Here is a 25,806-nt window from a genome sequence, read left to right as displayed (position 1 = left end):
TGCTCATGAAGAAAACAGTAAAATAAACACCCCAGAGACGCGCGTTTATGTGAAGAAACCAGTGAGCCAGTGTTTAAGACGTTAGCATGCTACCGGTTAGCATTTAGCTTCAACCACTCTGCTCTGACCTCTCCAAGAGAAAACCCTGAACCACAAACATCTGGCCTTGGATACACCATGTGACAGAGGTCTTTCCTCAGTGTTCATACATGTGAGCCACACGTGTGTTTATCGTTTTGACAGTTGCTAACCGGTAGCATGCTAACGTCAGACTGTGGGCCGTGTTTTTACTGCTTTCTTCTTGAGCAATGATTACGAGAACATAAAAATGCCTCTGTTAATCAGTCGTCTTTCATTTTCATCCTGAGTACAGACATTGTTTCATGTAGTAGTACTGCGTAATGCTACTTCAGTATTCAAAATGGCCGCCTGAACTATGTGTGATGTCTTTGGAAGCTCATGTATAAGGTTAAGTACTTTATAAACAAAGCTTTACTGTCAGTTTTAAGCGTTTTGCTGCAGTTTCTCTTCATTGAAACAGTTTAGATTCAGGTATTTATGATTTTGTCTTTATCAAATGAACGTTTAGTCTTTTGCCCTGTGGTTCGAAGTCCTCCTCTCCTCCGAGCGGCGTCCTGATTGAAAGTTCCCGATTGCCGAGTTTAATCTAAAGTTTGCGTCGCCTTTGAGCCGTGACGCTGCAGAATGTGATGAGTGCTTAGCGTTCGGAGCAGATCGCTTCCAACAAACGGAAAATGAAACAGCTGTCTCTGTTTACGCCGCCGTCAGAACAACAGCAGCAGATGAGGTGCTCGGGAAAGTTTCACTCCTGTGAGCCAGATGCCCTCCCCGCCCTCCTCTACTCCTTTAACCACTTAACTTAACTCCCACCTGAACCGAGCACATTTTCTAAAGTTTGGCTTTACCCCAGTCCAAAAGCTTCTGGAAGAAAGGTGGGAAAATAGCGACAGAACTGAGACGAAAACAATGAGGGAAATGTGACAAAAACGGGAGAAAACATTGACAAAAAAGTGAAGAAAAATTGGCAAAAGTGTCACAAAAATGTCACAAGAAATTGACAAAGAATTGACAAAAAAAATAACAAAAATATGACAAAAAATGTGATAAAAAATTGACAAAAAAATTACAAAAAAATTACAAAAAATTGACAAAAAATTACAAAAAATGACAAAAATGTGATAAAATGTGACAAAAAAATTACAAAAATGTGATAAAAATTTGACAAAAAAGGACAAAAATTTGACAAAAAATGACAAAAAATTGATAACAAATTTGACAAAAAATGACAAAAAATGTGACAAAAAAATGACAAAAATGTGATAAAATGTGACAAAAAAATGATAAAATGTGACAAAAATGTGATAAAATGTGACAAAAAAGACAAAAATGTGATAAAAATTGGACAAAAAATGACAAAAATTGGACAAAAAAATGACAAAACATTTATGAAAAATTGACGGAAAAACGACAAAAATGTGATAAAAATGTGATACAAAAATGACAAAAAAATGATAAAAATGTGATAAAAATTTGACCAAAAAAATTACAAAAAATTACTAAAATGTGATAAAATGTGACAAAAAAAATTACAAAAAATTGACAAAAAATGACAAAAATGTGATACAAAATTGACAAAAAAAATGACAAAAAAAATGACAAAAAAAATGACAAAAATGTGACAAAAATGTGACCAAAAATTACAAAAAAATGACAAGAAATTGACAAGAAATTGACAGAAAAATGACAAAAATGTGACAAAAAAGTTACAAAAATGACTTGAATACCCATCAAAAAAATATGGAAATATGGACGACGTGAGGAAAATGATCCTCTCGGTTCAGGCGGGAGTTAAGAGGTTAAGGGGAGACGTGGCAGGTCCGAGCTCGGGGCGGCGTCAAAGTGTTTTTAAAGGAAACGGTTCAGAAAATCACAAATGTCCAAAGATATGAGGAAGATGCAAAATTCAACATCTCTCATGAACACTCGCTTTACTTTTCTGAACCATTTCTACAAGACTTAAAATGACCAAAATCACGAGGCTAAAACGGATGTAGAGTAAATTGAACTTCCTGTTTTTGAGTCAGTCACAAAGTCAGATCTCAGAGAAAGTTCATCAACATTGTGGCTTCTTCTTCTTCTAATGATGTGGAGATTCCATCATGAGTTAAAGAGGGGGTATTCTGCTTTTTTCAGTCACATAGCACCAGTCTATATCTCACTACACTGATGACCAAACCTTCTGTTGGTCTGTGAATGCAGTAAATTACAATAACTGCCTTGTATAAAATGTCTCTCTCAAAATGGCTGTAGTGAATGTCTTGAAATAGGCCTCTGTCTCTTTAAGAACCTCTGACCCTTTCAGACACGCCCCCTCATGGGCCACATATTTGCACGTAGGATGTGGTTTAAGTCATTCAGACTGAAGCCCCGCCTCCTCTGACTCGCCTGGGTCTGACTTTACAGCGAGTCCCGCGGAGTGATCCTCTGTACGAGTTCCCTTTCTCTGCTCCTGGACCTTTATTTGACTTTAGGCTCTGTTTATCAGGTGTGTGTGGAGTCAGAGCCTGTTTGCTCCGCCCACTCTCCACAGGGTTCTGTTTTTTTAGATGATACAACTCTTTAAAATAATAAATATTCCGTGTTTATTATTATTTTTCTTATTTATCCAGAGTCTCTTCTGTTTAAACGGATGTAAAATGCAAGTTCGAGAAACTTTCCACAGTCCGCTAGCCTGTACGAAGTGTTTTTCCTATAGCCGTTAGCATTTAGCCTCAAACATCGCACGTGATTAACGATCCAGATGTTTTCAGCTGTCGTCAACCCATCAGTCACATTTAAGGGAAGTCAAAGCCTCGTTGTAAATCGTTAATGAACGTGCAGACCTTATAATAATGACGGGGGAACCACAGATGATATAAATGCCGTACTTCAGCATTGGGACTGGAAACACTGAGCGCTCGATTCAAACAGGTCTGAGGAGTCGTTGTCGTAGTAACAGGCTCAGATTCAGTGATTTCTGCGGCAGGTACAAAACTTACAGGAAAATGGCGGCTCAATGATACCTTTTATTTTGCTGATTTTCTGCATCAGCGGCTCGACCTGTGGCTGCGGATCGTCGTCACTGCGTCGTTTCTCTCTCTCCCTCTCCATCCTCCCTTCCCCTCTCTCTCTGTTTGTGCCTCTCTCCTCTTTCTCCTCTCCCCCTCTGTTTCTCTCCTTCCATCTCTTTTTTTCTCCTCTTTTCCCTCTCCTCTCACTCCTCTCCCTCTCGTCTCTTTTCTCTCCCTCTCTCCTCTCCCTCTCTCCTCTCTTTTCTCTCTCCTCTCTTTTCTCTCTCCTCTCTTTTCTCTCTCCTCTCTTTTCTCTCCACTCTCTTTTCTCTCTCCTCTCTTTTCTCTCTCCTCTCTTTTCTCTCTCCTCTCTTTTCTCTCTCCCTCCCTGCCTCTCTCCTCTCCCCACTCTCTCCACTCTCCCTCTCTCCTCTATTTTCTCCCTCTCTCATCTCTCCCTCTCTTTTCTCTCTCCTCTTCTTTTCTCTCTCTCCTCTCCCTCTCTCCTCTCTTTTCTCTCTCTCCTCTCTCCTCTCGTGTCCCTCTCCCTCTCTCCTCTCTTTTCTCTCTCCCTCTCTTTTCTCTCTCCCTCTCTCCTCTTCTTTTCTCTCTCTCCTCTCCCTCTCTCCTCTCTTTTCTCTCTCTCCTCTCTCCTCTCGTGTCCCTCTCCCTCTCTCCTCTCTTTTCTCTCTCCCTCTCTTTTCTCTCTCCCTCTCTCCTCTCTTTTCTCCCTCCCTCTCTCCTCTCTTTTCTCTCTCTCCTCTCTTTTCTCTCTCCTCTCCCTCTCCTCTCCCTCTCTCCTCTCTTTTCTCTCTCTTTTCTCTCTCCTCTCTTTTCTCTCTCCTCTCCCCACCCTCTCATCTCTCCCTCTCTCCTCTCTTTTCTCTCTCCTCTCCCTCTCCTCTCCCTCTCTCCTCTCTTTTCTCCCTCTCTCCTCTCTTTTCTCTCTCTCCTCTCTTTTCTCTCTCCTCTCCCCACCCTCTCATCTCTCCCTCTCTCCTCTCTTTTCTCTCTCCTCTCCCTCTCCTCTCCCTCTCTCCTCTCTTTTCTCCCTCTCTCCTCTCTTTTCCCTCTCCTCTCTTTTCCCTCTCCTCTCTTTTCTCTCTCTCCTCTCTTTTCTCCCTCTCTCCTCTCTTTTCCCTCTCCTCTCTTTTCTCTCTCCACTCTCCCTCTCTCCTCTCTTTTCTCTCTCCTCTCTTTTCTCTCTCCTCTCTTTTCTCTCTACTCTCTTTTCTCTCTCCTCTCTTTTCTCTCTCCTCTCTTTTCCCTCTCCCCCCTCTCTCTCATCTCTTTCTCCCTCCCTCTCTCCTCTCCCTCTCTCCTCTCTTTTCTCTCTCCTCCCCCCCTCTCCCCCCTCGTCTCCGGGGACGGCCTGTGATTATACGCCGCCGCTCCTCACATCTGTTCAGACTGATGCGGTGCAATGAAGACACGCCAAACACGGAACCAACACGCCCCGGTGAGAGAGGGAGAAGCGGCCACCGAACCGACAACAAACAGCCAACATCTGTCGGCGGAGTCGGAGATTGTCCTCGAACGCGGCGCCGCGGAGGAGCCCACATCGACATCTCACACAGTCGATGCTGAGATCTGGGTCTAGTTTCTCCTTAAACATTTAAATAATATCGTATATAATCACAAAACTTCAGGTCTGGTTTTCGTTCCACAAAAAACAGATTTTTTCAGTTATTCGAGAACTAAACAAGATCCAAAATCAGTAATTTGAGCCATTTTTGCCCATAAAACTCATTTTATTTTCCTCATATTTATATCATTAACCCCCTAACTCCCGCCTGAACCGAGCACATTTTCTCCAGTTTGGCTTTACCCCAATCCAAAAGCTTCTGGAAAAAAGGTGAGAAAATAGCAACAGAACTGAGACGAAAACAATGATGGAAATGTGACAAAAAAGTGATGAAAAATTGATGAAAAAGTGGCAAAAATGCAACATTAAACTCTTCAAACATAAGAACTGCATGAATTACAAAAAACAAAAATCTCCAGAAATCAGCAACACTCTGGATAACTGGGAAATGAGGCCCTATGTCAAAAATCCAGAAATATCCGTTTAAGGTTCGGCCCTTGGGTGAAACTTGCCGACCCCTGTAGTCCCTTTAATCTCTACATTGAACCTCTTACCACCCGCCTACACCAAATGCATTCTGTCCTCTTTGTCCTCTCCTTATGTAGGCCTGTGTAACACCTCATTTGAAAGCTAAGATCCACAAAACTGACCTATTTCCTTGCGTTGTTGCTGTGTTGTGTCACCTTTTTTAATGTTTTTTTTTTCTTTCTTTTTTTTTCCATTTTTGTTGAATTTTTGTTGAATTTTTGTTATTTTTTGTTGAGTTTTTGTTGAATTTTTGTTGAATTTTTGTCACATTTTGTTGAGTTTTTGTTGAATTTTTGTCACATTTTGGTTCAATTTTTGTCATTTTTTGTTGAATTTTTGTCATTTTTTTGTTGACTTTTTGTCACATTTTGGTTCAATTTTTGTCATTTTTTGTTGAATTTTTGTCATTTTTTTGTTGAATTTTTGTTGAATTTTTGTCATTTTTTGTTGAGTTTTTGTTGAATTTTTGTAATTTTTTTGTTGAGTTTTTGTTGAATTTTTGTCACATTTGTGTCACATTTTTGTCATTTTTTGTTGAATTTTTGTCACATTTTTGTCATTTTTTTGTTGAGTTTTTGTTGAATTTTTGTTGAATTTTTGTCACATTTTTGTCATTTTTTGTTGAGTTTTTGTTGAATTTTTGTTGAATTTTTGTAATTTTTTTGTTGAGTTTTTGTTGAATTTTTGTCATTTTTTGTTGCGTTTACATCCTTGTTTCCTTCTCATTTTTTGTGGCTGTTTTGGTGCTTTTTTTCCCAAGTAGCTTTTTGATTAGGGTAAAGCCAAACTGTAGGAAATGGGATCCGTTCAGAGTGAAGAGGTTAAACATTGGTGCCTGTTCGCCTGCAGCCTCTCCCTTTACCATACTGAAACTTATATCTGAACACGATGTGACTCGAAGTAACTGGGTCTAAACCGGGACTTCCTGTCGCACCAAACGAGTCCTCCGTCCTCAGCCGCTCGTTTCCCCCTAAACGACCGGGTCCCGCTGAGTCCAAGTCGTTTTTAACACCTGTCGAGCTCCCGAACTCTTCTCTCAAATCAAACCTTTTGTTTTCCAGACTTTTTTAAAGCCCCCCCCCCCTCGCCTGGGTTATTCCGGCGGCTCGGCGGAGCGGTCAGGGGCGGCCATTACCGCGGGATAATGGCGGTGCTGCTCGGCGCGCTCCGAGTATTGTGTTTCGGGGCTGTTTGCGGTAATGCCGGAGCCGTGCGGCGCCGCTTTGGAGACACAGACCAGAGTTGGCGTGATTAGGAGAAAACACGGGACGAGTCGATCACGGACGCAGGAGGAATCTGCGGCGAGACGGGTTTAAACGGGAATGAAGACTCGCCGGGGCGGAGAGACTCGTGTTTTTAATGTCAGGGCCGGGATTGATACGTTTTTAAGGAGACGCTGCAGGTGAAACATCGAGTTTTCTACTTAATGTCAGAGAAAAAAGAATAAACCAAACTCTCTGTTTACCATGTTTACTCTCTGAGATTTATCCAGGAAGTGACTCCAACATGTCTGTTTCCCCACGCTTATTCATTCACAAATACTGACATGTTTGGTATCTTCCATTCCTTCCTTCCTTCTTTCCTTCCTTCTTCCCTTCTTCCCTTCTTTCCTTCTTCCCTTCCTTCCTTCTTTCCTTCCTTCTTCCCTTCTTTCCTTCCTTCCTTTCTTTACTTCCTTCTTCCCTTCTTTCCTTCCTTCCTTTCTTTACTTCCTTCCCTTCTTCCCTTCTTTCCTTCCTTCTTTCCTTCCTTCTTCCCTTCTTTCCTTCCTTCTTTCCTTCTTTCCTTCCTTCCTTCTTTCCTTCCTTCTTCCCTTCTTTACTTCCTTCCCTTCTTCCCTTCTTTCCTTCTTTCCTTCCTTCTTTACTTCCTTCCCTTCTTTCCTTTCTTTCCTTTCCTTCCTTTTTTTTCCTTTTTCTCCACATTTTTACACCAATGTTTCCCTTTTTTTGCCTTATTTTACTTTATTTTGTATTATTCAAAAACTAAACAAAATGACCTCAGAGGAAATCTTTGTAACTAATTTATCAGCAAAATAAGAGGTAAATCTGGCATCGTTTTGGTTTAGTCGCTGAAAATAGACAATTTGGGCCATTTTTCTGCACAAAATGCCTTATTTTTATATGAAAACATCAATAGGCAGAAAACTTGTAATCCATTTCTCTCTCGTATTTATGTCAGTGATCGACAGCAGAGGTTTCACTTTGATATCTCTACATTTAGGTTTTTTGCCTGGACTCGGCCTGAGCCTGGTCTCGGTCTGAGCCTGGTCTCGGTCTGAGCCTGGTCTCGGTCTGAGCCAGGTCTCGGTCTGAGCCTGGCCTGGGTCTGAGCCTGGTCTCGGTCTGAGCCAGGTCTCGGTCTGAGCCTGGCCTGGGTCTGAGCCTGGTCTCGGTCTGAGCCAGGTCTCGGTCTGAGCCTGGCCTTGGTCTGAGCCTGGCCTGGGTCTGAGCCTGAACTCGGTCTGAGCCTGGCCTGGGTCTCGGTCTGAGCCTCGGTCTGAACCTGAACTCGGTCTGAGCCAGGTCTCGGTCTGAACCTGAACTCGGTCTGAGCCTGGCCTGGGTCTGAGCCTCGGTCTGAGCCTCGGTCTGAGCCTCGGTCTGAGCCTCGGTCTGAGCCTCGGTCTGAGCCTGGACTCGGTCTGAGCCTGGACTCGGTCTGAGCCAGGTCTCGGTCTGAGCCTGGACTCGGTCTGAGCCTCGGTCTGAGCCTCGGTCTGAGCCTGGCCTGGGTCTGAGCCTCGGTCTGAGCCGGGTTCCCTGATCTCTGGAGGATCAGTGTAAACATGAGACGAGGAGCAAAGATCCTTAATTGTGACACGGTAATTAACGTCTCGCTCTAATCACAATTAGACACAGATCAGCCTCGTCGGCCTGGCCCGGATCCAAACCGGGACTAAACCGGGACTGTCTGACGGGATCAGCTGCTCTTTGGGGACCACGCGGTAAATGATGAACATGTTTTCTCTGTTTGGGTTTGTTAAAGACGAGAGGAAACACCAGAGCAAGTTAAACAGGAACAGATTTATTATAATACTGAGGCTTTAACGATACTTGGTTTTCGATACCGATACTGATACCGATACGATACTTTACGATACATATGCTAAAATATTTGTCATCTAGTGCAATAACATGTGGGAGATCATAAATATGTAGATAGAGATAATAAAATGTAGATACCGGAAGTAAAACTGACATGTTTTAATGGCAGCTCAAAATGTAATAAAATGTTCTCTTCATTGTGTAATAAAACGATGTATTGGTTGTTTTCAGGTTCTAGAATGTGATGATGTCATCGGACCCATGTGGGGGCGGAGCCAGTTTTTCCTATTAACCTCTTAACTCCCGCCTGAACCGAGAGCATTTTCTCCAGTTTAGCTTTACCCAAATCCTGTAGGCCAGTGTAACGCCTCATTTGAAAGCTAAGGTCTACAAAACTCATCTAAATTTTCCACAAATCATCACATTTTGTCATTTTTTGGGCTTTTTTTTGTCACTTTTTTGTTACATTTTTAGTAATTTTTTGTCAAATATTTTTTTTTGGTCACTTTTTTTGTAATTTTTTTGTCACTTTTTTTTGGTTATTTTTAGTAATTTTTAGTCAATTTTTTTGTCTTTTTTTTGTAATTTTTAGTAATTTTTTTAGTCCATTTTTTTGTCTCTTTTTTGGCAATTTTCTTTTGCTTTTTTTGTCCTTTTTGTCACTTTTTTGTCATTTTTTTGTAATTTTTGGGGGGCTTTTTGGGTAATTTTTTGTCCATTTTTCGTCACTTTTTTGTCAAATTTTCTTTTTCATTTTTTTGTCTTTTTTTTGTTATTTTTTGTAACTTTTTTAGTCCATTTTTTGTCTATTTTTTGAAATTTTTCTTTTGCTTTTTTTGTCAATTTTTTTTGTCTTTTTTGTCATATTTTTTGTTATTTTTTGTCAAATTTTTTGGGGCTTTTTTTTGGTAATTTTTTGTCCATTTTTTGTCACTTTTTTGTCATTTTTTTGTCATTTTTTGTCATTTTTTTGTCATTTTTTTGTCATTTTTTGGAAATTTTCTTTGTCTTTTTTTTGTCCATTTTTTGTCTTTTTTTGTCACTTTTTTTGTCACATTTCCATCATTGTTTTCGTCTCAGTTCTGTCGCTATTTTCTCACCTTTTTTCCAGAAGCTTTTGGATTGGGGTAAAGCCAAACTGGAGAAAACGTGCTCGGTTCAGGTGGGAGTTAAGGGCTTAAACTGCATTGCACTTTCACAAGTCATATCTTAAAAGAAAATGTATGAACTACAAAAATCATCATTAACATCAGTCACTTGGTCTATGATCTCTCAAAATAATTTCACCTCTATGTAATATTATCAGCCTTTAGAAGGTTGTTTGGAAGATAAGCAAATACAGAATATATTTGTCCGTTAAAAGTGAATTCCCGCTTGTTTCCCGGCTTTGAAAGGGAAGAACCGGGTCAGGATCCTCCTCAATGGTCAAATATTGTTCATTCCCGTCACTTTAATGAGAAACCACATCGTTCAGCAAACACAGAAACCTTTATGTAAACTGTGTGATATACGCTTTTATGCAAATATCCGTGTTTTGCATATATGTAAATGACACGCCCCGCTTTAATTACTCCGTCTGAATAAATGTGAATAATTAAAGATGATAATGTTATTAAATGTATGTGTAAAAAGAATGCTTCACGAGGCGCGACTTACTGACGGCGCGGACGGCGGAATGGAAATGAGCGCGAGGAGACGGCGGCCTGGAGGGACAGGAAGCAGAAGTACCACCACTTCTAAATACTTATGAATACTTCTGAATACTCTCCATGTGTAGGATTGTATTTGAAGAATGTTTGGAGAGGTCAAATGCAGAGAGGGTAAAGTGAGACCGAGGAGATGCACTTAACCTCTTAACCCCCGCCTGAACCGAGAGGATCTGTTTCCTCACGTCATCAGATTTTTTTTCCATCATTTTTTTGTTGGGTATTCAACTCATTTTTGTAACTTTGTTGTCATTTTTTCGTCAATTTTTATATCACATTTTTTGTCAAATTTTTGTCACTTTTATGTAATTTTTTTGTCACATTTTTGTAATTTTTTTGTTAAATTTTTGTCATTTTTTTGTCACATTCTAGTCACATTTTTTGTAATTTTTTGTCACATTTTTGTAATTTTTTGTCACGTTTGTCATTTTTTTTGCTACATTTTTGTCAATTTTTTGTTAAATTTTTCTCATTTTTTTTGTCACATTTTGTCAATTTTTTGTAATTTTTTGTCAATTTTTTGTCATTTTTTCTTTAATTTCTTGTCAGTTTCTTGTGACATTTTTGCCACTTTTTCATCAATTTTTCGTCACTTTTTTGCCACATTTTTGTCATTTTTTCGTCAATTTTTATATCACATTTTTGTTACATTTTTGTCATTTTTTTGTCACATTTTTTGTGACATTTTTGCCGGTTTTTTTTCACATTTTTGTTGTTGTTTTTTGTCAAATTTTTGTCATTTTTTTTGTCACATTTTGTCAATTTTTTGTCATTTTTTGTCACATTTTTGTCATTTTTTCATTAATTTCTTGTCAAGTTCTTGTGACATTTTTGTGACATTTTTGCCACTTTTTCCATCAATTTTTCGTCACTTTTTTGTCACATTTCCATCATTGTTTTCGTCTCAGTTTTGTCGCTATTTTCACACCTTTTTTCCAGAAGCTTTTGGATTGGGGTAAAGCCAAACTGGATGTGCTAGGAAGGACTTTGCATCGCCTTCACAGATGTGTCACAAAGCGCTTTACACAGCGGGACAACTGGCATTCACAGAGGTGGTAACAGCTGCCCTGGGGTAGACGGAGGTGAGGCTGCCGATCTGTGCCATCGGCCCCTTCGACTACCACAACGTACGACTCGTTCTCACACACACACATCAGCCTCTGGTTTAGGGGAAACCAGAGTCCTTGGGCAAGACACTTCACCCTACTTGGTGTGTGAATGAGTTCTTTACTGTAAAGCGCTTTGGGCCTGATAAAGGTAGGAAAGCGCTGTGTTCTGGTGAGTGTTGGCCTTTAGTCTCAGATACTACTATAGTGTGAGTGTTTGAGGCTCTCACCTTGATCTGGTCCCAGGTCTGGCTGAGCTCCTGGACTCGCTGCACCAGCTCTCGCGGCAGCTCGTTCCCGCTGCGTCTGAAGGAGTCGAGTCTGGACAGAAGAGCCGTCCTCCTGGTCTCCATCGTCTGCAGCTCCGACAGGGAACTCTGCAACACACAAAACACATGCTTAATGTCATCAGAGGGGAAACAGTTGGACAAAACGGGAAACAATTTCAGCAGCAAAAACCTCTTTAAAGGTCTCACCGCGTCCGCGGAAATGTGCCGTAAAAGCAACAAAAACACACAACTACAGAGAGTCAAAAAAGCAACAAAAAAGAAAAACCAACAAGAAAGAGGGAAAAGAAGGGGGCAAACATGTGATGAAAAAGTTGTGTAGGTCTAAGCTTTCAAATGGCCTGTAGGCTGTGAACTCTACAATCCCGAAGCTTTTAGATTTGAATGGGCCTTATTGTCGGCTAAATGATGAATTTGAACTCTCACAAAGTAAACACTTCATTGACCCCGATGTTTGTGTCCTGAGAGAAAGATATGTCCCTACACGAGGTCCTGCTGTGGGTCGGCGCTCGCTCGGCCAATGGTAAATGCGTTAACGTGACCAAAACAAAGCACATGTTCACGCCTCAATCCCCCACCACCCCCTCCCTCCCTCTCGTCCACTAATCTTAATATTCATGAGCAGAACTCAGTTTTCTTCATATGGAAGATCAGGAGACCTTTTTAAGTTTATTTCCAAATAAAATCGAAATCGGAATCGTCCAAACGAAGTAAAAAAAATCTGGATTTTATTTTTTGACTATATCGCCCAGGCCTATTTGTAGTACATATTACTGTTTCAAAAATGTAGCTGAGTTACACTACTTTTAGTTACTTCTGAGTTACTTTTGGCCAAATATAAACTGAAAATAGTAATAATGCCCTGAGCAAAAGTCATTGTCATTTTTTTGTTACATTTTTGTCATTTTTTGTCACATTTTTGTCATTTTTTTGTTAAATTTTGTCAAATTTTTGTCATTTTTTTGTCTTTTTTTTGTCAATTTTTTGTCTTTTTTTTTTTTGTCAATTTTTGGTCATTTTTTCGTTAATTTCTTGTCAATTTCTTGTGACATTTTTGTGACATTTTTGCCACTTTTTCCATCAATTTTTCGCCACTTTTTTTGTCACATTTCCATCATTGTTTTCGTCTCAGTTTTGTTGCTATTTTCTCACCTTTTTTCCAGAAGCTTTTGGATTGGGGTAAAGCCAAACTGGAGAAAATGTGCTCGGTGCTAGGATGTGCTAGGAAGCAAAAGTCAAAGGTTTCCTTTTCCTTCACTTTCTCCATTCTCTCCCTCTCTCTTTCTCGTTTGTTGACATTTTTTCGTTAAAACGCTCAAATCAGTACCAAGTAACTCATGCCCCTAGAGGCCATACGCGGCACTGCAGGTGAAGCATGTTGATTTTCGTACTCATTAATTGTCCTACGCTGACAGAAAAGACAAAGAGACAGAGGGATATTGTTCATCCTGTCATGGTTGTGGTGGAGTGAAGAAAATAAAACCCAAAATGCAGACTGCAACGGAACTAGATTTAATATGTGCAAAAATCAAGAAACAAGAAACTGACAAAAACCAAAATAACAAAATCCAGACATAACCAAAAACCGGGGCTGACAAAGACAATGACGCGACAAAGGACAAGGGAAACACAGGGGTATAAATACAAGAGGAAACGGGGCACAGGTGAAACACATCAGGGCGGGGCAGGCAGGTAACGAGGGAAGTCAAACAGAAAATCACAAGACCAAAAGACATGTCAAAATAAACCACCAAGAACAGATAAACACAACCCAGGATAACAAAGGCAGAATCATGACAGTACCCCCCCACCAAGGGACGGCTCCCAGACGTCCCACGATATAAACAGCCCCGGGAGGGTGGAGGGGGTCCGGAGGAGGGAACAGAGTCCAAATCAGGGAAGCAACAAGAGGGACATGAGACAGGAGGAGCCCACCCCGGACGGAGGTTCGGTTCGATGGTGGCCCCAGAACAGATGGAGCCCACCCTGGACGGAGAATAATGTTCAGCGGTGGCTCTGGGACAGAAGGGGCCCACCTCAAACCGAGGTCAGTGTCCGGCAGTGGCTCAGGGGAACAAACAGGGGGAACCCACCCCAGACGGAGGTCTCAGTCCTATGGTGGCCCCAGGACAAGAGAAGCCCACCCTGGACGGAGAAAGTGTCCAGCGGTGGCTCCGGAACGGAAGGGGCCCACCTCGGACGGAGGTCGGGGTCTGGCAGTGGTGCAGGGACGGATGGCGCCCACCCCAGACGGAGAGCGTTGTCTGGCGGTGGTTCGGGGATAGGTGCAGGCACTGGAGGCAGCTGAGAGACAATGGATGACGTAGAGGGATAGGAGCAGGAAGGGCCCACCCAGGACGAAGAACAATGTCCCGCAGTGGACCTAGGACACGAACAGGAGGCCACCCCAGACCGAGGTTCCAGTTCAATGGTGGCCCCAGGACAAGAAGAGCCCACCCTGGACGGAGAACAGTGTCCAGCGGTGGCTCAGGAACAGAAGGGGCCCACCTCGAACGAAGGAAGGAGTCTGGCGGTGGCTCAGGGCAGGAACGAGGGGAACGGGGTCCTCAGCTGCCAAAGGGCAGTCCGCTGGGTGTTGAAATGGTCGCGTCATTCTGTCATGGTTGTGGTGGAGTGAAGAAAATAAAACCCAAAATGCAGACTGCAACGGAACTAGATTTAATATGTGCAAAAATCAAGAAACAAGAAACTGACAAAAACCAAAATAACAAAATCCAGACATAACCAAAAACCGGGGCTGACAAAGACAATGACGCGACAAAGGACAAGGGAAACACAGGGGTATAAATACAAGAGGAAACGGGGCACAGGTGAAACACATCAGGGCGGGGCAGGCAGGTAACGAGGGAAGTCAAACAGAAAATCACAAGACCAAAAGACATGTCAAAATAAACCACCAAGAACAGATAAACACAACCCAGGATAACAAAGGCAGAATCATGACACATCCAGTTACACAATGAAGATCATTTGTTTCACTCAAGCTTCACAGTTAGCTTTGCCCGTTCGCTTCTTCTTCTTGATTCCATTAGTGTGTATTGGCGACTCCGACCTGGTGGCAGCAAAGTTATAATTGTGGTTTTCTGTCCAGAGACACATCCCTTTAACACTTGTGTTACCCCTAGAGGGACGACGGGAAGGATTTATTCAGGTAAATAAGTTACTGAGTGCTTTTGTGCAACACTCCAACACTGTTAATAAATCCCATAGAAAACTCCCTCACGCCCCACATTCACACAGGCAGTGTCTGAAGTGTCTTGCCCAAGGACACAACGACAGTCAGAGCAACCGTTTCCACTTATTGACCTTCAGATCGTGCGAACGCGGCGTTTGAAATCAGAAATCCTGCGAAAGCTCCGGCGCCGCCGCGGATTCAGAGCGAAAGCAACTTTTCCTCAGACTGGAACACAAACAGCGCCGCCGTTTCCTAAACACCAACTTTTCCCGAGTAAATCTGTTATGAAGAGATCTCCCTTTGATGGGAACTCCCCAGAGAGGCCGCCGCCGCCGCGCTCTCCCCGCGCCGCTCCGGAGCCTTCGCCGGTACCGCCACATTAAAGACGCCCAAACCTGCCGCCGAAAACAGCCAGCCGCTAAATACCGGCTCAGAGCGAGAGGAGGCGCCGTCAAAGCTTCACACGAGCAGCAGAGCCACGTTCAGACGGTCTCACAGTCGAGACAGAGTTATTTTAGTTTCCAAACGTTTGACTTTTGACACATTTTCACACAACGATACAGTAAAAACCACGAAGAGCAGAACAAGTTGTGCAGTTTTAGATTCATGGTTTAATTTTGTGACTAATTAGTTACAAAGATTTGATCAGAGGGACTTTTGAGCTTGTTTAGTTGTGACAAAATCTTTCAAATGTAGTAATAAATGTGGAGGCTTATGGAGGGAGTGGCTTATAAAAGAGAGAGGACAGGGGCGTGGCTTATTACTGAGAGCAGCTACGCCCCCGCAGACTAAAGCGCAGGCTGTAGAGCAGACGACTGCGCAGACGGGTGGCGCTCCTTGCAATCTTCAGTGTCAGACCTGGAGCAAAAAGTAAGCAGGACAGGAGGGGGGACAGACTCGCATTGTTGTGGTGCCGCCCCCTCCCCATGCTTTCCCCAGACCTGTGGGAGGCGGTGGTTTGCGAGGGGGGGGGGAGGGTTCTCCTGTACATGCGTAACATGCTGATGCAGCGCAATGTTTAATAAAGATTAAAGAAATAAAAGTGTCCCTCCGCTGCTGCAGCCGCAGATCCAGGATGAGCGGGCGGGGTCAGAGCAGCCTCGCACTGGACACCATTCGAATGAGCAAAGTTACAAAATGTAAAGGATTTAATTGATCAGAAACTGTCATGTCGGCTGTGGAGGAGTTGCAGCAGTTACAAGAAAAGTTACAAGAAAACTGTAGCGTGTTGGAACATTTGCGCTACGGCTGCAGGATTCTTGGAGCGGCTGAATTGCAAAAAAAAAGTTGCTCTGCGCCCTGTGAAATGTGCTTCTTACTTTTGGACTGAGCTGTGGCTCCACAAGGAGCATCATCAGGAGGTAAAGACTGACACACGATGGAAACGTCTCCTTAAAACTCAGATCAGACCTGGTGTTGTGGCACTTGAGGCACGTGTGGTTTATTTATGGAAAACTGTTTTGGTGTGAGGGGTGTGTGTGTTGATCTATCATAGTAAGCCAAGCAAGGCAATTTCACTTTTGTTTTCAATTGTGCTGCTTGTAATGAACCAGCCTCAGTCGGCCTCTTTTTCTTAAATAACGCCCCCTCCCTAGCAGCGCAGCCTTTAGCGCAAAACCTGCGCCACATGTAAGATCGCACGTGCACCACGTTGCGTTTAGAGCTGTGCACGGACTGAGCCAGTCACAAGATCTGCCCCTGGTCTTTTCACAACTTTTTGATCGTCATTTATTTCACTTCTGTTCATCGCAGAGCTCCCAAAATCACACATAAGGTGTAATAGAGTGTCTAAAACGCAGAAACAAGTGTTTCTGTTTTTGGCTGTTTTTGGCTGTTAAAAGCTCCAAGTCTGGAGTGGCAAGATCTCAAAGTGCACTCATTACGCTAGAGTCTGTGTTTAGAAACACAGGATCAGGCCCTATAAGTTTGTCCTCGTCCCACTCCTAATTGGAGTTTGGAGATGTTCCCAACACTAAATGTAAAGACATGAATATGCACAATACCTGATACATTGTACATTGTTTGAATATATTTTGTGTATCCGTTCATGTGTCAGGGTTACATATGTTATGTATTTGTAGGTTGAAATAAACAATAAGTCAAAGCTACGTCATCAAATAAACATCATATTGACATTAAAACTAAGCTCTTATAGAGGGGGTATTCTGCTTTTTTCACTCCCATAGCACCAGTCTATATCACACTACAATGATGAGCAAACCTCCTGTCGGTCTGTAAATGCAGTAAATTAGAATAACTGCCTTGTATAAAATGTCTCTCTCAAAATGGCTGTAGTGAATGTCTTGAAATAGGCCTCTGTCTCTTTAAAAACCTTTGAGCCTTTCCGACACGCCCCCTCCACACGCTGTCTGTGGCATCAGTGGGGAGGGGGTTCTGCTGAGGAGCAGTGGTTGGTTACTCGGCTGGTGACGAAAGCTCGGAGGCGTCTCCAGGAGGTGGGGGCGTTCCTAGGAGGACTCAGGCAAACCTATCCCTAAAATGGCCGCCATCAGAGTTTTTACAGATTACTCAAAAATACGAGAATGTGACAAGGCAACACTTCAGGCATGTTTTTAATGAGGGAGTGACATAATAACATGATGGAAAGCTTGAAAAAGTCCATTTTGCATAATACCCCCCTTTAAGGAGAAAACTACAAATCTCCGCAGCGTCTGGCCTCGACCGTCTCTTTAAAGGCGTTGGACTCGGACGCTCCGCCACAGCTGGACTAAAGCTGGACTAAAGCAGAACCGGCCCAGCTCAGGCCTCAGTCAGGACTCTATCTCCCATCTTTGTCCTTGTCCTGTTTGCTTACATTAATCCAACACCCATCAATCTCTTTAGTCTGAGTCTGACCCTCGCTCCCGGGCGCTTCCCCCTCTCTCTTCGTCTCTCTGCGTCTCCTCTTCTTCATTTCGGTTTCCGTCTTTCATTTCTCGCCTGGATGGCCGCTTGATTCCGCGCCTCTGTGTCGTTCATCATTAACCAGCCGCATTTGAATATTTAAACGCAGCCTCCCTCTTTGTCGCCGCCGTTCCCTTTTTTTTTTTTTTTTTTTTGCTGTCATTGGCGGAAACTGTCGCCATTTTTCAACGTCAAATCGCGGTTTTTGATGGAGATGCTATCGCGGCCATCCATCCCCTTCACTTGGAGCTAATAGCCAATAGAGGAACGGCGCCGCGCGGAGACTGATAGCGCCGCATTCGCTGATGCTAAATATTGATTTAAAAAAGGCTTTGAAGGGAAAATGGCGGAGGTTGTTTGGTTGTTTATTGAAGTCGAAAGAGTGAGAGAGAAATGGAGACAAGGAGAGACGGGTGTTTGAAGAAACGGGATTTCAACGGGACTGAGGGGGGTAAACTGAGGCTAAAGCGGGACTGAACTGAGGCTGGACCGGGATTAAAGGAGGACTAAAGGAGGGCTAAAGGAGGACTAAAGGAGGGCTAAAGGAGGACTAAAGCAGGACTGAAGGAAGACTGAAGGAGGACTAAAGCAGGACTGAAGGAGGACTAAAGCAGAACTAAAGCAGGACTAAAGGAGGGCTGAAGGAGGACTAAAGCAGGACTGAAGGAGGACTAAAGCAGGACTAAAGGAGGACTAAAGGAGGACTGAAGGAGGACTGAAGGAGGACTGAAGGAGGACTAAAGCAGGACTAAAGGAGGACTAAAGCAGGACTAAAGGAGGACTGAAGGAGGACTAAAGGAGGACTGAAGGAGGACTGAAGGAGGACTAAAGTAGGACTGAAGGAGGACTGAAGGAGGACTGAAGGAGGACTGAAGGAGGACTGAAGGAGGACTGAAGGAGGACTAAAGGAGGACTAAAGGAGGACTGAAGGAGGACTGAAGGAGGACTAAAGGAGGACTGAAGGAGGACTAAAGGAGGACTAAAGGAGGACTGAAGGAGGACTAAAGGAGGACTAAAGGAGGACTGAAGGAGGACTGAAGGAGGACTAAAGGAGGACTGAAGGAGGACTAAAGGAGGACTAAAGGAGGACTGAAGGAGGACTGAAGGAGGACTGAAGGAGGACTAAAGGAGGACTAAAGGAGGACTGAAGGAGGACTGAAGGAGGACTAAAGGAGGACTAAAGGAGGACTGAAGGAGGACTGAAGGAGGACTAAAGGAGGACTAAAGGAGGACTGAAGGAGGACTGAAGGAGGACTAAAGGAGGACTAAAGGAGGACTGAAGGAGGACTGAAGGAGGACTAAAGGAGGACTGAAGGAGGACTGAAGGAGGACTAAAGGAGGACTGAAGGAGGACTGAAGGAGGGCTGCAACAGAGCTAAACAGGGACTAAAGCAGGACTAAACAAGGCCACACCAGAACAAGCCTGCTCCTAAAGAGAAGGCCTGTATTAATTACACTGTGTTGCCAAAGCAGAACTGTGTTTCTGAGTCCTGCTTAGACCTGGTTTAGTCCAGGTTTAGTCCAGGTTCAGACCCGCTTGCTGCTCTTTTCTTGATGAAAACTATCAGCTGTTAATGATCGCCTGTGCATATTTAATTGGATGATCAGGGTCTTCTCGGTTCGAAACTTCAGCAAGACGTATTTCAGAAATAAAAACTCGTTCTCTCTCCGTTCATCATGTTGTTGGTCCAGGGACAGGATTAAAGGAAGTGACCTGGTTGTTGCTGTGGCTCGGTGGCACAGCGGTTAGTGCCCGTGCTTCACAGCTAGAAGGTCCCAGGTTCAATTCCCACTTGGACGGGGCCTTTCTGTGGAGTTTACATGTTCTCCCCGTGTCTGTGTAGGTTTCCTCCGGGTACTCCGGTTTCCCCATCACTAAAAACATGCACAATAGGCCAGGATGAGTGAGAGTGTGTTTGAGAGTGCGCATGGGGCTACAATCCAGTGTGGCTTGTTTACATGCATGAGACCCATGTATGTTCATTAACCCCTTAACTCCCACCTGAACCGAGCACATTCTCTCCAGTTTGGCTTTACCCCAATCCAAAAGCTTCTGGAAAAAAGCTGTGAAAAAGCAACAAAACTGAGACGAAAACAATGATGGAAATGTGACAAAAAATGGATGAAAAAGTGGCAAAAATGTCACAAAAAATTTAGGAAAAAATGACAAAAAATGACAATATGATAAAAATGTGACAAAAATGTGACAAAAAAATGACCAAAATTTGATTAAAAATTTACGAAAAAATGAAAAAAAAAAGGGACAAAAATTTACAAAAAATGTGATAAAAATTTGACAAAAATAAAATAAAAAAATTGACAAAAAAAGACCAAAAATGTCAAAAAAAAGACAAAAATGTGATAAAAAAATTGACAAAAATGTGACAAAAATGAGTTGAATACCCAACAAAAAAATGGAAAAAGATCCTCTCGGTTCAGGCGGTCAAGAGGTTAACACGCACTGTCCCGACCAAATAAACCAATAAATAAATAATAATTTTCCCCATTTTTTTCGCTGTTCCAGTGTTATTTTTTTTTTCATGTTTTCCCTTTTTTTTTTTTATTGCCCACTGTTTTCTCCTAATTTTCTGGCTATTTTTTTTATTCGGAATACTTTCCAGATTTTTAAAATGTTTTTCTAATTTTTATCCCCATTTGTTTCCCAATTTATTTCCCCAATGTATTTCATTTTTTTCCCCTATTTTACCCAATTTTCTGTGTTTTTGCCACAATTATCCCCATTTGTCCCACGTTCATCAACACTAAAGATGAACCCGTTCTTTCACACATGATCCTTCTGTTTTCCGGTTCGATGTTTTGAAACATAAAGTGACCCGGCCCCGCCTCCTTGCTTCTGTAAACGCGTTTGTTTCGGCGTAAACAAAGCGCCTCTGAAACGTCTGTAAACCCGCTCAGACAGAGTTCGGAAAGTGCTGCCGGTGTTGACAGACTCGGCGCAGAAGGGCACCGGCCTGTGAGGGGAATATTAACTCCTCGCATATTTATGTTGCATATATTTAGGCCGATAAGGCTGAAAAATGGCAGCGCTCACCGGAGAGAGAGAGAGAGGGAGAGAAAAAGGAGAAGAAGAAGTGGAAGTCTTCGGCGGCGGCGGCGGAGGAACGGGATAAACGCCTGACAGAACGCGGAGACGCCGAATCAACAAGCAATCGGCGTTTAATTTCAACTCCATATTAATGAAGGAAGTGTCAGCAGAACGCAGCCAGACGCGGACGAGGCTAATGTAGTGCTATCAAGATCCCAAGCCACGCACGTAACCACGGCGACGACTCTGACAGAGCGGCAAATAAAGTTTATAGACGCCGATAACGACGGCGAGGCGCGGAACTCCGCCGCCGTCCCGGCAACCTGAGGTTTTATTTAGGCGTGTGCGGATGTGATGCAGAGGGAGGAGGAAAAAAAGGATGAGTTTTAGACCATATTTGTTTTATTCTTGATGAGCTAATGCAGGAAAAATGACAGAACAACAAACCGAACTCTGTCTTTACGATGTTTATCAAGGAAGTGACTCCAGCATGTGTGTTTCCCCACGCTTATTCATTCACGAATACTGTTTGGTGTACACGTGTAGCAGGAAAGGCTGTGACCAAGATGACGCTGTAATCCAAATATGGGCATTTCCTGTGTGGGGGCAGCAGCGGCTAAAGACGGGAGGAATATACACAGGGAGCATGCGCAGAGAAAGGGACTAAACTTTAGGACCTTCTATCTTTCTTTCCTTCCTTCCTTTTCTCTTTCCTTCCTTTTGTCCTTCCTTTTGTCCTTCCTTCCTTCCTTCCTTCTTTCCTTCCTTCCTTTTTCTTTCCTTCCTTCCTTTTCTCTTTCCTTCCTTTTGTCCTTCCTTTTGTCCTTCCTTCCTTCTTTCTTTCCTTCCTTCCTTTTTCCTTCCTTTCTTCCTTTTCTCGTTCCTTTCTTCTTTCTTTCTTTCTTTCTTTCTTTGTAATCCAAATATGGTCATTTCCTGTGTGGGAGACAGCAGCGGCTAAAGACGGGAGGAATATACACAGGTGCATGTGCAGACAAAGAGACTAAACTTTAGGGCCTTCTTTCCATCTTTCCTTCCTTCCTTCCTTTTCTCGTTCCTTCTGTCTTTTTTCCTTCCTTCCTTCTTTCTTTCCTTCCTTTTCTCATTCCTTCTGTCTTTTTTCCTTCCTTCCTTCTTTCTTTCCTTCCTTTTCTCATTCCTTCTGTCTTTTTTTCCTTCCTTCCTTCCTTCTTTCTTTCCTTTTCTCATTCCTTCTGTCTTTTTTCCTTCCTTCCTTTTCTCATTCCTTTCTTTTTTCCTTCTTTCTTTCCTTCATTTTCTCTTCCTTTTCTCCTTCCTTCCTTCTTTCTTTCTTTCTTTCTTTCTTTTCCTGACGCTGTAATCCAAATATGGTCATTTCCTGTGTGGGAGACAGCAGCGGCTAAAGACGGGAGGAATATACACAGGTGCATGTGCAGACAAAGGGACTAAACTTTAGGGCCTTCTATCCATCCTTCCTTCTTTCCTTCTGTCTTTCTTTTCCTTTTTCTTTCCTTCCTTCCTTCCTTCTTTCCTTTCCTTCCTTCATTTTCTCGTTCCTTCCTTCCTTCCTTTTTTCCTTCCTTCCTTTTTTCCTTCCTTCCTTTTTTCCTTTCCTTCCTTTTCTCATTCCTTCCTTCTTTCTTTCTTTCTGTGTAATCCAAATATGGTCATTTCCTGTGTGGGAGACAGCAGCGGCTAAAGACGGGAGGAATATACACAGGACACATGTGCAGACAAAGGGACTAAACTTTAGGGCCTTCAATCCATATTTCTTTCCTTCCTTCCTTTTCTCGTTCCTTCCTTCTTTCCTTCCTTTTCTCGTTCCTTCTGTCTTTCCTTTTCTCGTTCCTTCTGTCTTTTTTCCTTCCTTCCTTTCTTCCTTTCTTCCTTCCTTCCTTCCTTCCTTCCTTCCTTCCTTCTTTCTTTCTTTCCTTTTCTCATTCCTTCTGTCTTTCTTTCATTCCTTCCTTCCTTCCTTTCTTCCTTTCTTCCTTCCTTCCTTCCTTCCTTCCTTCCTTCCTTCTGTCTTTCTTTCCTTCCTTCCTTTCTTCCTTCCTTCCTTCCTTCCTTCCTTTTCTCATTCCTTCTGTCTTTCTTTCCTTCCTTCCTTCTATCCTTCTTTCTTTCTTTCCTTTTCTCGTTCCTTCTGTCTTTCTTTCCTTCCTTCCTTTCTTCCTTCCTTCCTTCCTTCCTTTTCTCATTCCTTCTGTCTTTCTTTCCTTCCTTCCTTCTATCCTTCTTTCTTTCTTTCCTTTTCTCGTTCCTTCTGTCTTTCTTTCCTTCCTTCTTTCTTTCCTTCCTTTTCTCGTTCCTTTCTTTTTTCCTTCTTTCTTTCCTTCATTTTCTCTTCCTTTTCTCCTTCCTTCCTTCCTTCTTTCTTTCTTTTCCTGACGCTGTAATCCAAATATGGTCATTTCCTGTGTGGGAGACAGCAGCGGCTAAAGACGGGAGGAATATACACAGGTGCATGTGCAGACAAAGTCATATTCATAGTCAGTGGTTAGCCTCTGCGGTGGCACAGTGGTTAGCCTCTGCGGTGGCACAGTGGTTAGCCTCTGCGGTGGCACAGTGGTTAGCCTCTGCGGTGGCACAGTGGTTAGCCTCTGCGGTGGCACAGTGGTTAGCCCGCGGTGGCACAGTGGTTAGCCCGCGGTGGCACAGCGGTTAGCCTCTGCGGTGGCACAGTGGTTAGCCCGCGGTGGCACAGTGGTTAGCCCGCGGTGGCACAGTGGTTAGCCCGCGGTGGCACAGTGGTTAGCCCGCGGTGGCACAGTGGTTAGCCCGCGGTGGCACAGTGGTTAGCCTCTGCGGTGGCACAGTGGTTAGCCTCTGCGGTGGCACAGTGGTTAGCCCGCGGTGGCACAGTGGTTAGCCTCTGCGGTGGCACAGTGGTTAGCCTCTGCGGTGGCACAGCGGTTAGCCTGTCCTGGGTGAACTCTGTGTTTGAACCTAAACTGAAGCGCGAAAGAAAAACAGACTTTCCCCCAAAAACAAACGCAGCACAAAGGCGCCGCGGCACGTTTTAATTGTGTCCATGGAAACGGCTGAATGAGGCGTTTGATTGGCCGATAAAAGGGAGTGAGGTCATGGCGCCCGGAGCCAAGAATGCGGCCGAACAACGAGGGCCAAAACACGGGTCTGAGGCTGGAAACTCTCACATGAAGCTCAGAGATTTACACGGACAGAGTGAACGAGACGTGAACTTATGAACCTCTACAAGGCAAGAGCAGCTCCAAACTACAGGGTTAGAAGACTCTACACACAAACAAAACGAACAGGGAAGCCAGGAACAACACTGAAGTACGGGGAAGTAACTGATATACGTGATTCCTGTGGCAGATTATGAAAGGAGAAACTTAAAGCTGCTGTACCTGATTTGAGGCTTTGAGCGGTGACAAAGTGAAGAATACATTTCACTAATTTAGATTCTGCTTCCTTCCTTTTCTCGTTCTTTCTTTCTTTCTTTCTTTCTTTCTTTCTTTCTCTCTTTCTTTCTTTCTTTCTTTCTTTCTTTCTCTTCCTGACGCTGTAACCTCTTAACCCCCACCTGAACTGAGCACATTTTCTCCAGTTTGGCTTTACCCAAATCTAAATGTGTAAGAAAAAACAAACACAAAAATAGCGATGAAAACGAGACGTGCACAAGGATGAAAGCGTGACGAAAAAATAACGAAAAAGTGATTTAAAAAAAATACAGAAAATGAAGAAAAAAAAAGATGAAATAAAGGCAACAAAAAAGTAAAAAAAAATACAAAAAGGCAACACAAAAATTACAAAAAAATGAAACAACAAAACAATTAAATAGAAATTACACAAAAGCAACAACAACTTTTTTTAAAAATACAACAAAAATTGTAAATCTGTTTTTTAGATCTTCAAATTGGTGATTAACCTGGCTAATAGGCTGAAAGCTCAAGTCAAAAAGCTTTTAGATTTGGGTAAAGCCGAACTGGAGGAAATGTGCGCTGTTTAGGTGGGGGTTAAGGGGTTAAAGGGACTATACAGAGTTTACATGTTCCTCCATGTCCTCATGTGTAGAACGAGCTCAGACCTGTTCACCACAACTGCCTCTAAAATCCTGTCACTCAGAAAGCGCCGTCATGCACGAGCTTAATATAGAAGCTGCAGTTACGCTTAAGACCTGAGGTGGCAGTAGTGAGTATAAAATGACCAACTTGCATCTAGTCTCTTTAAGTAACGTCTGGACGGTGTAGCCTGTGTTGCCACAGATTACTTAAAACATAATCTGATTCTTGATGACTCCTTTAAAAAGTAACTTAGTTAGACAGAGGCCGGGTCTCCGACAGAGGCGGGGTCTCTGAGAGAGGCCGGGTCTCCGACAGAGGCCGGGTCTCAGACAGAGGCCGGGTCTCCGACAGAGGCCGGGTCTCCGACAGAGGCCGGGTCTCTGAGAGAGGCCGGGTCTCCGACAGAGGCCGGGTCTCAGACAGAGGCCGGGTCTCTGACAGAGGCCGGGTCTCAGACAGAGGCCGGGTCTCTGACAGAGGCCGGGTCTCTGACAGAGGCCGGGTCTCTGACAGAGGCCGGGTCTCCGACAGAGGCCGGGTCTCTGACAGAGGCCGGGTCTCCGACAGAGAAATCCAAATCCATGAGATTTTAAAATGTTTGATTTTAGCCTAAATTTTTAAAATCGCTATATCTTGAGAAAGCACTTTTTTTAATTTTTAAGATTAAACACATTTTGAAAAGTAGACACGCTGGCGTTTGTGACTTGAGGTGACTTGCCGCTTAAGCAAGACTTGACTTGACTTGACAAAAGCTATGACTTGACTTGACTTGAGCCCATGACCGATTGACTTGGACTTGACTCGAGACTTGCATTTAGTGACTTACTCCCACCTCTGGCTGATACATAGACATGCACTAGCCTAGCACTAGCCTAGCGCCACAAAACTCTTCAAATATAAGAAGTGCATGAATAAAAAAAAAAAAAATATCTCCAGGTTCCAGCAACACTCTGGATAACTGGAAATGAGGCCCTACGTCAAAAATCATGAAATATCCCTTTAAGTAACTCATCACTTCCTGTGTGTGAGCGAATGGATTGACAGAGAAAGGAAACGATGACGTCATTCGTAGCAGATAGAAATAGAAGCTCAGAGTCAAACCTGAGTCGTCACATCACAAATATATAAAAGACTTGTCATGATTCAGTGTCATTGTCCGTCCGGAATGAGTGAATGATGAAAATATCTTTACATTTATCATGATCAGAGATAAAACACCTGGAGTCACATGTTCTGCTTCTTAAAGACATTTATTTATCCCGTGACTTCATCTGCTGACGTGTGAAGTGTTGACGTTGGGACGGTTGAGCTCCAGCTAAA

The 25,806-nt window shown here is 43.3% G+C and overlaps 1 protein-coding gene across 1 annotated transcript in view; it reads right to left on the bottom strand.

The window, feature by feature from the left end:
• The window catches only part of akap6 (A kinase (PRKA) anchor protein 6), a gene marked incomplete at both ends in the record, with an annotated part of 201,823 nt that overhangs the window by 47,305 nt on the left and 128,712 nt on the right, over positions 1-25,806 (bottom strand). The window contains one exon of the mRNA XM_079574235.1: positions 11,274-11,420. Coding sequence (XP_079430361.1) covers positions 11,274-11,420 — 147 coding nt within the window. The remainder of the gene's footprint in view (positions 1-11,273; positions 11,421-25,806) is intronic.

Source organism: Gobius niger, assembly GCF_951799975.1.
Source record: "Gobius niger genome assembly, chromosome: 16".
Taxonomy (NCBI): Eukaryota; Metazoa; Chordata; class Actinopteri; order Gobiiformes; family Gobiidae; genus Gobius; species Gobius niger.
Note: the sequence above shows the minus strand (reverse complement) of the source record. Positions and strands in the feature narration are given on the sequence as shown.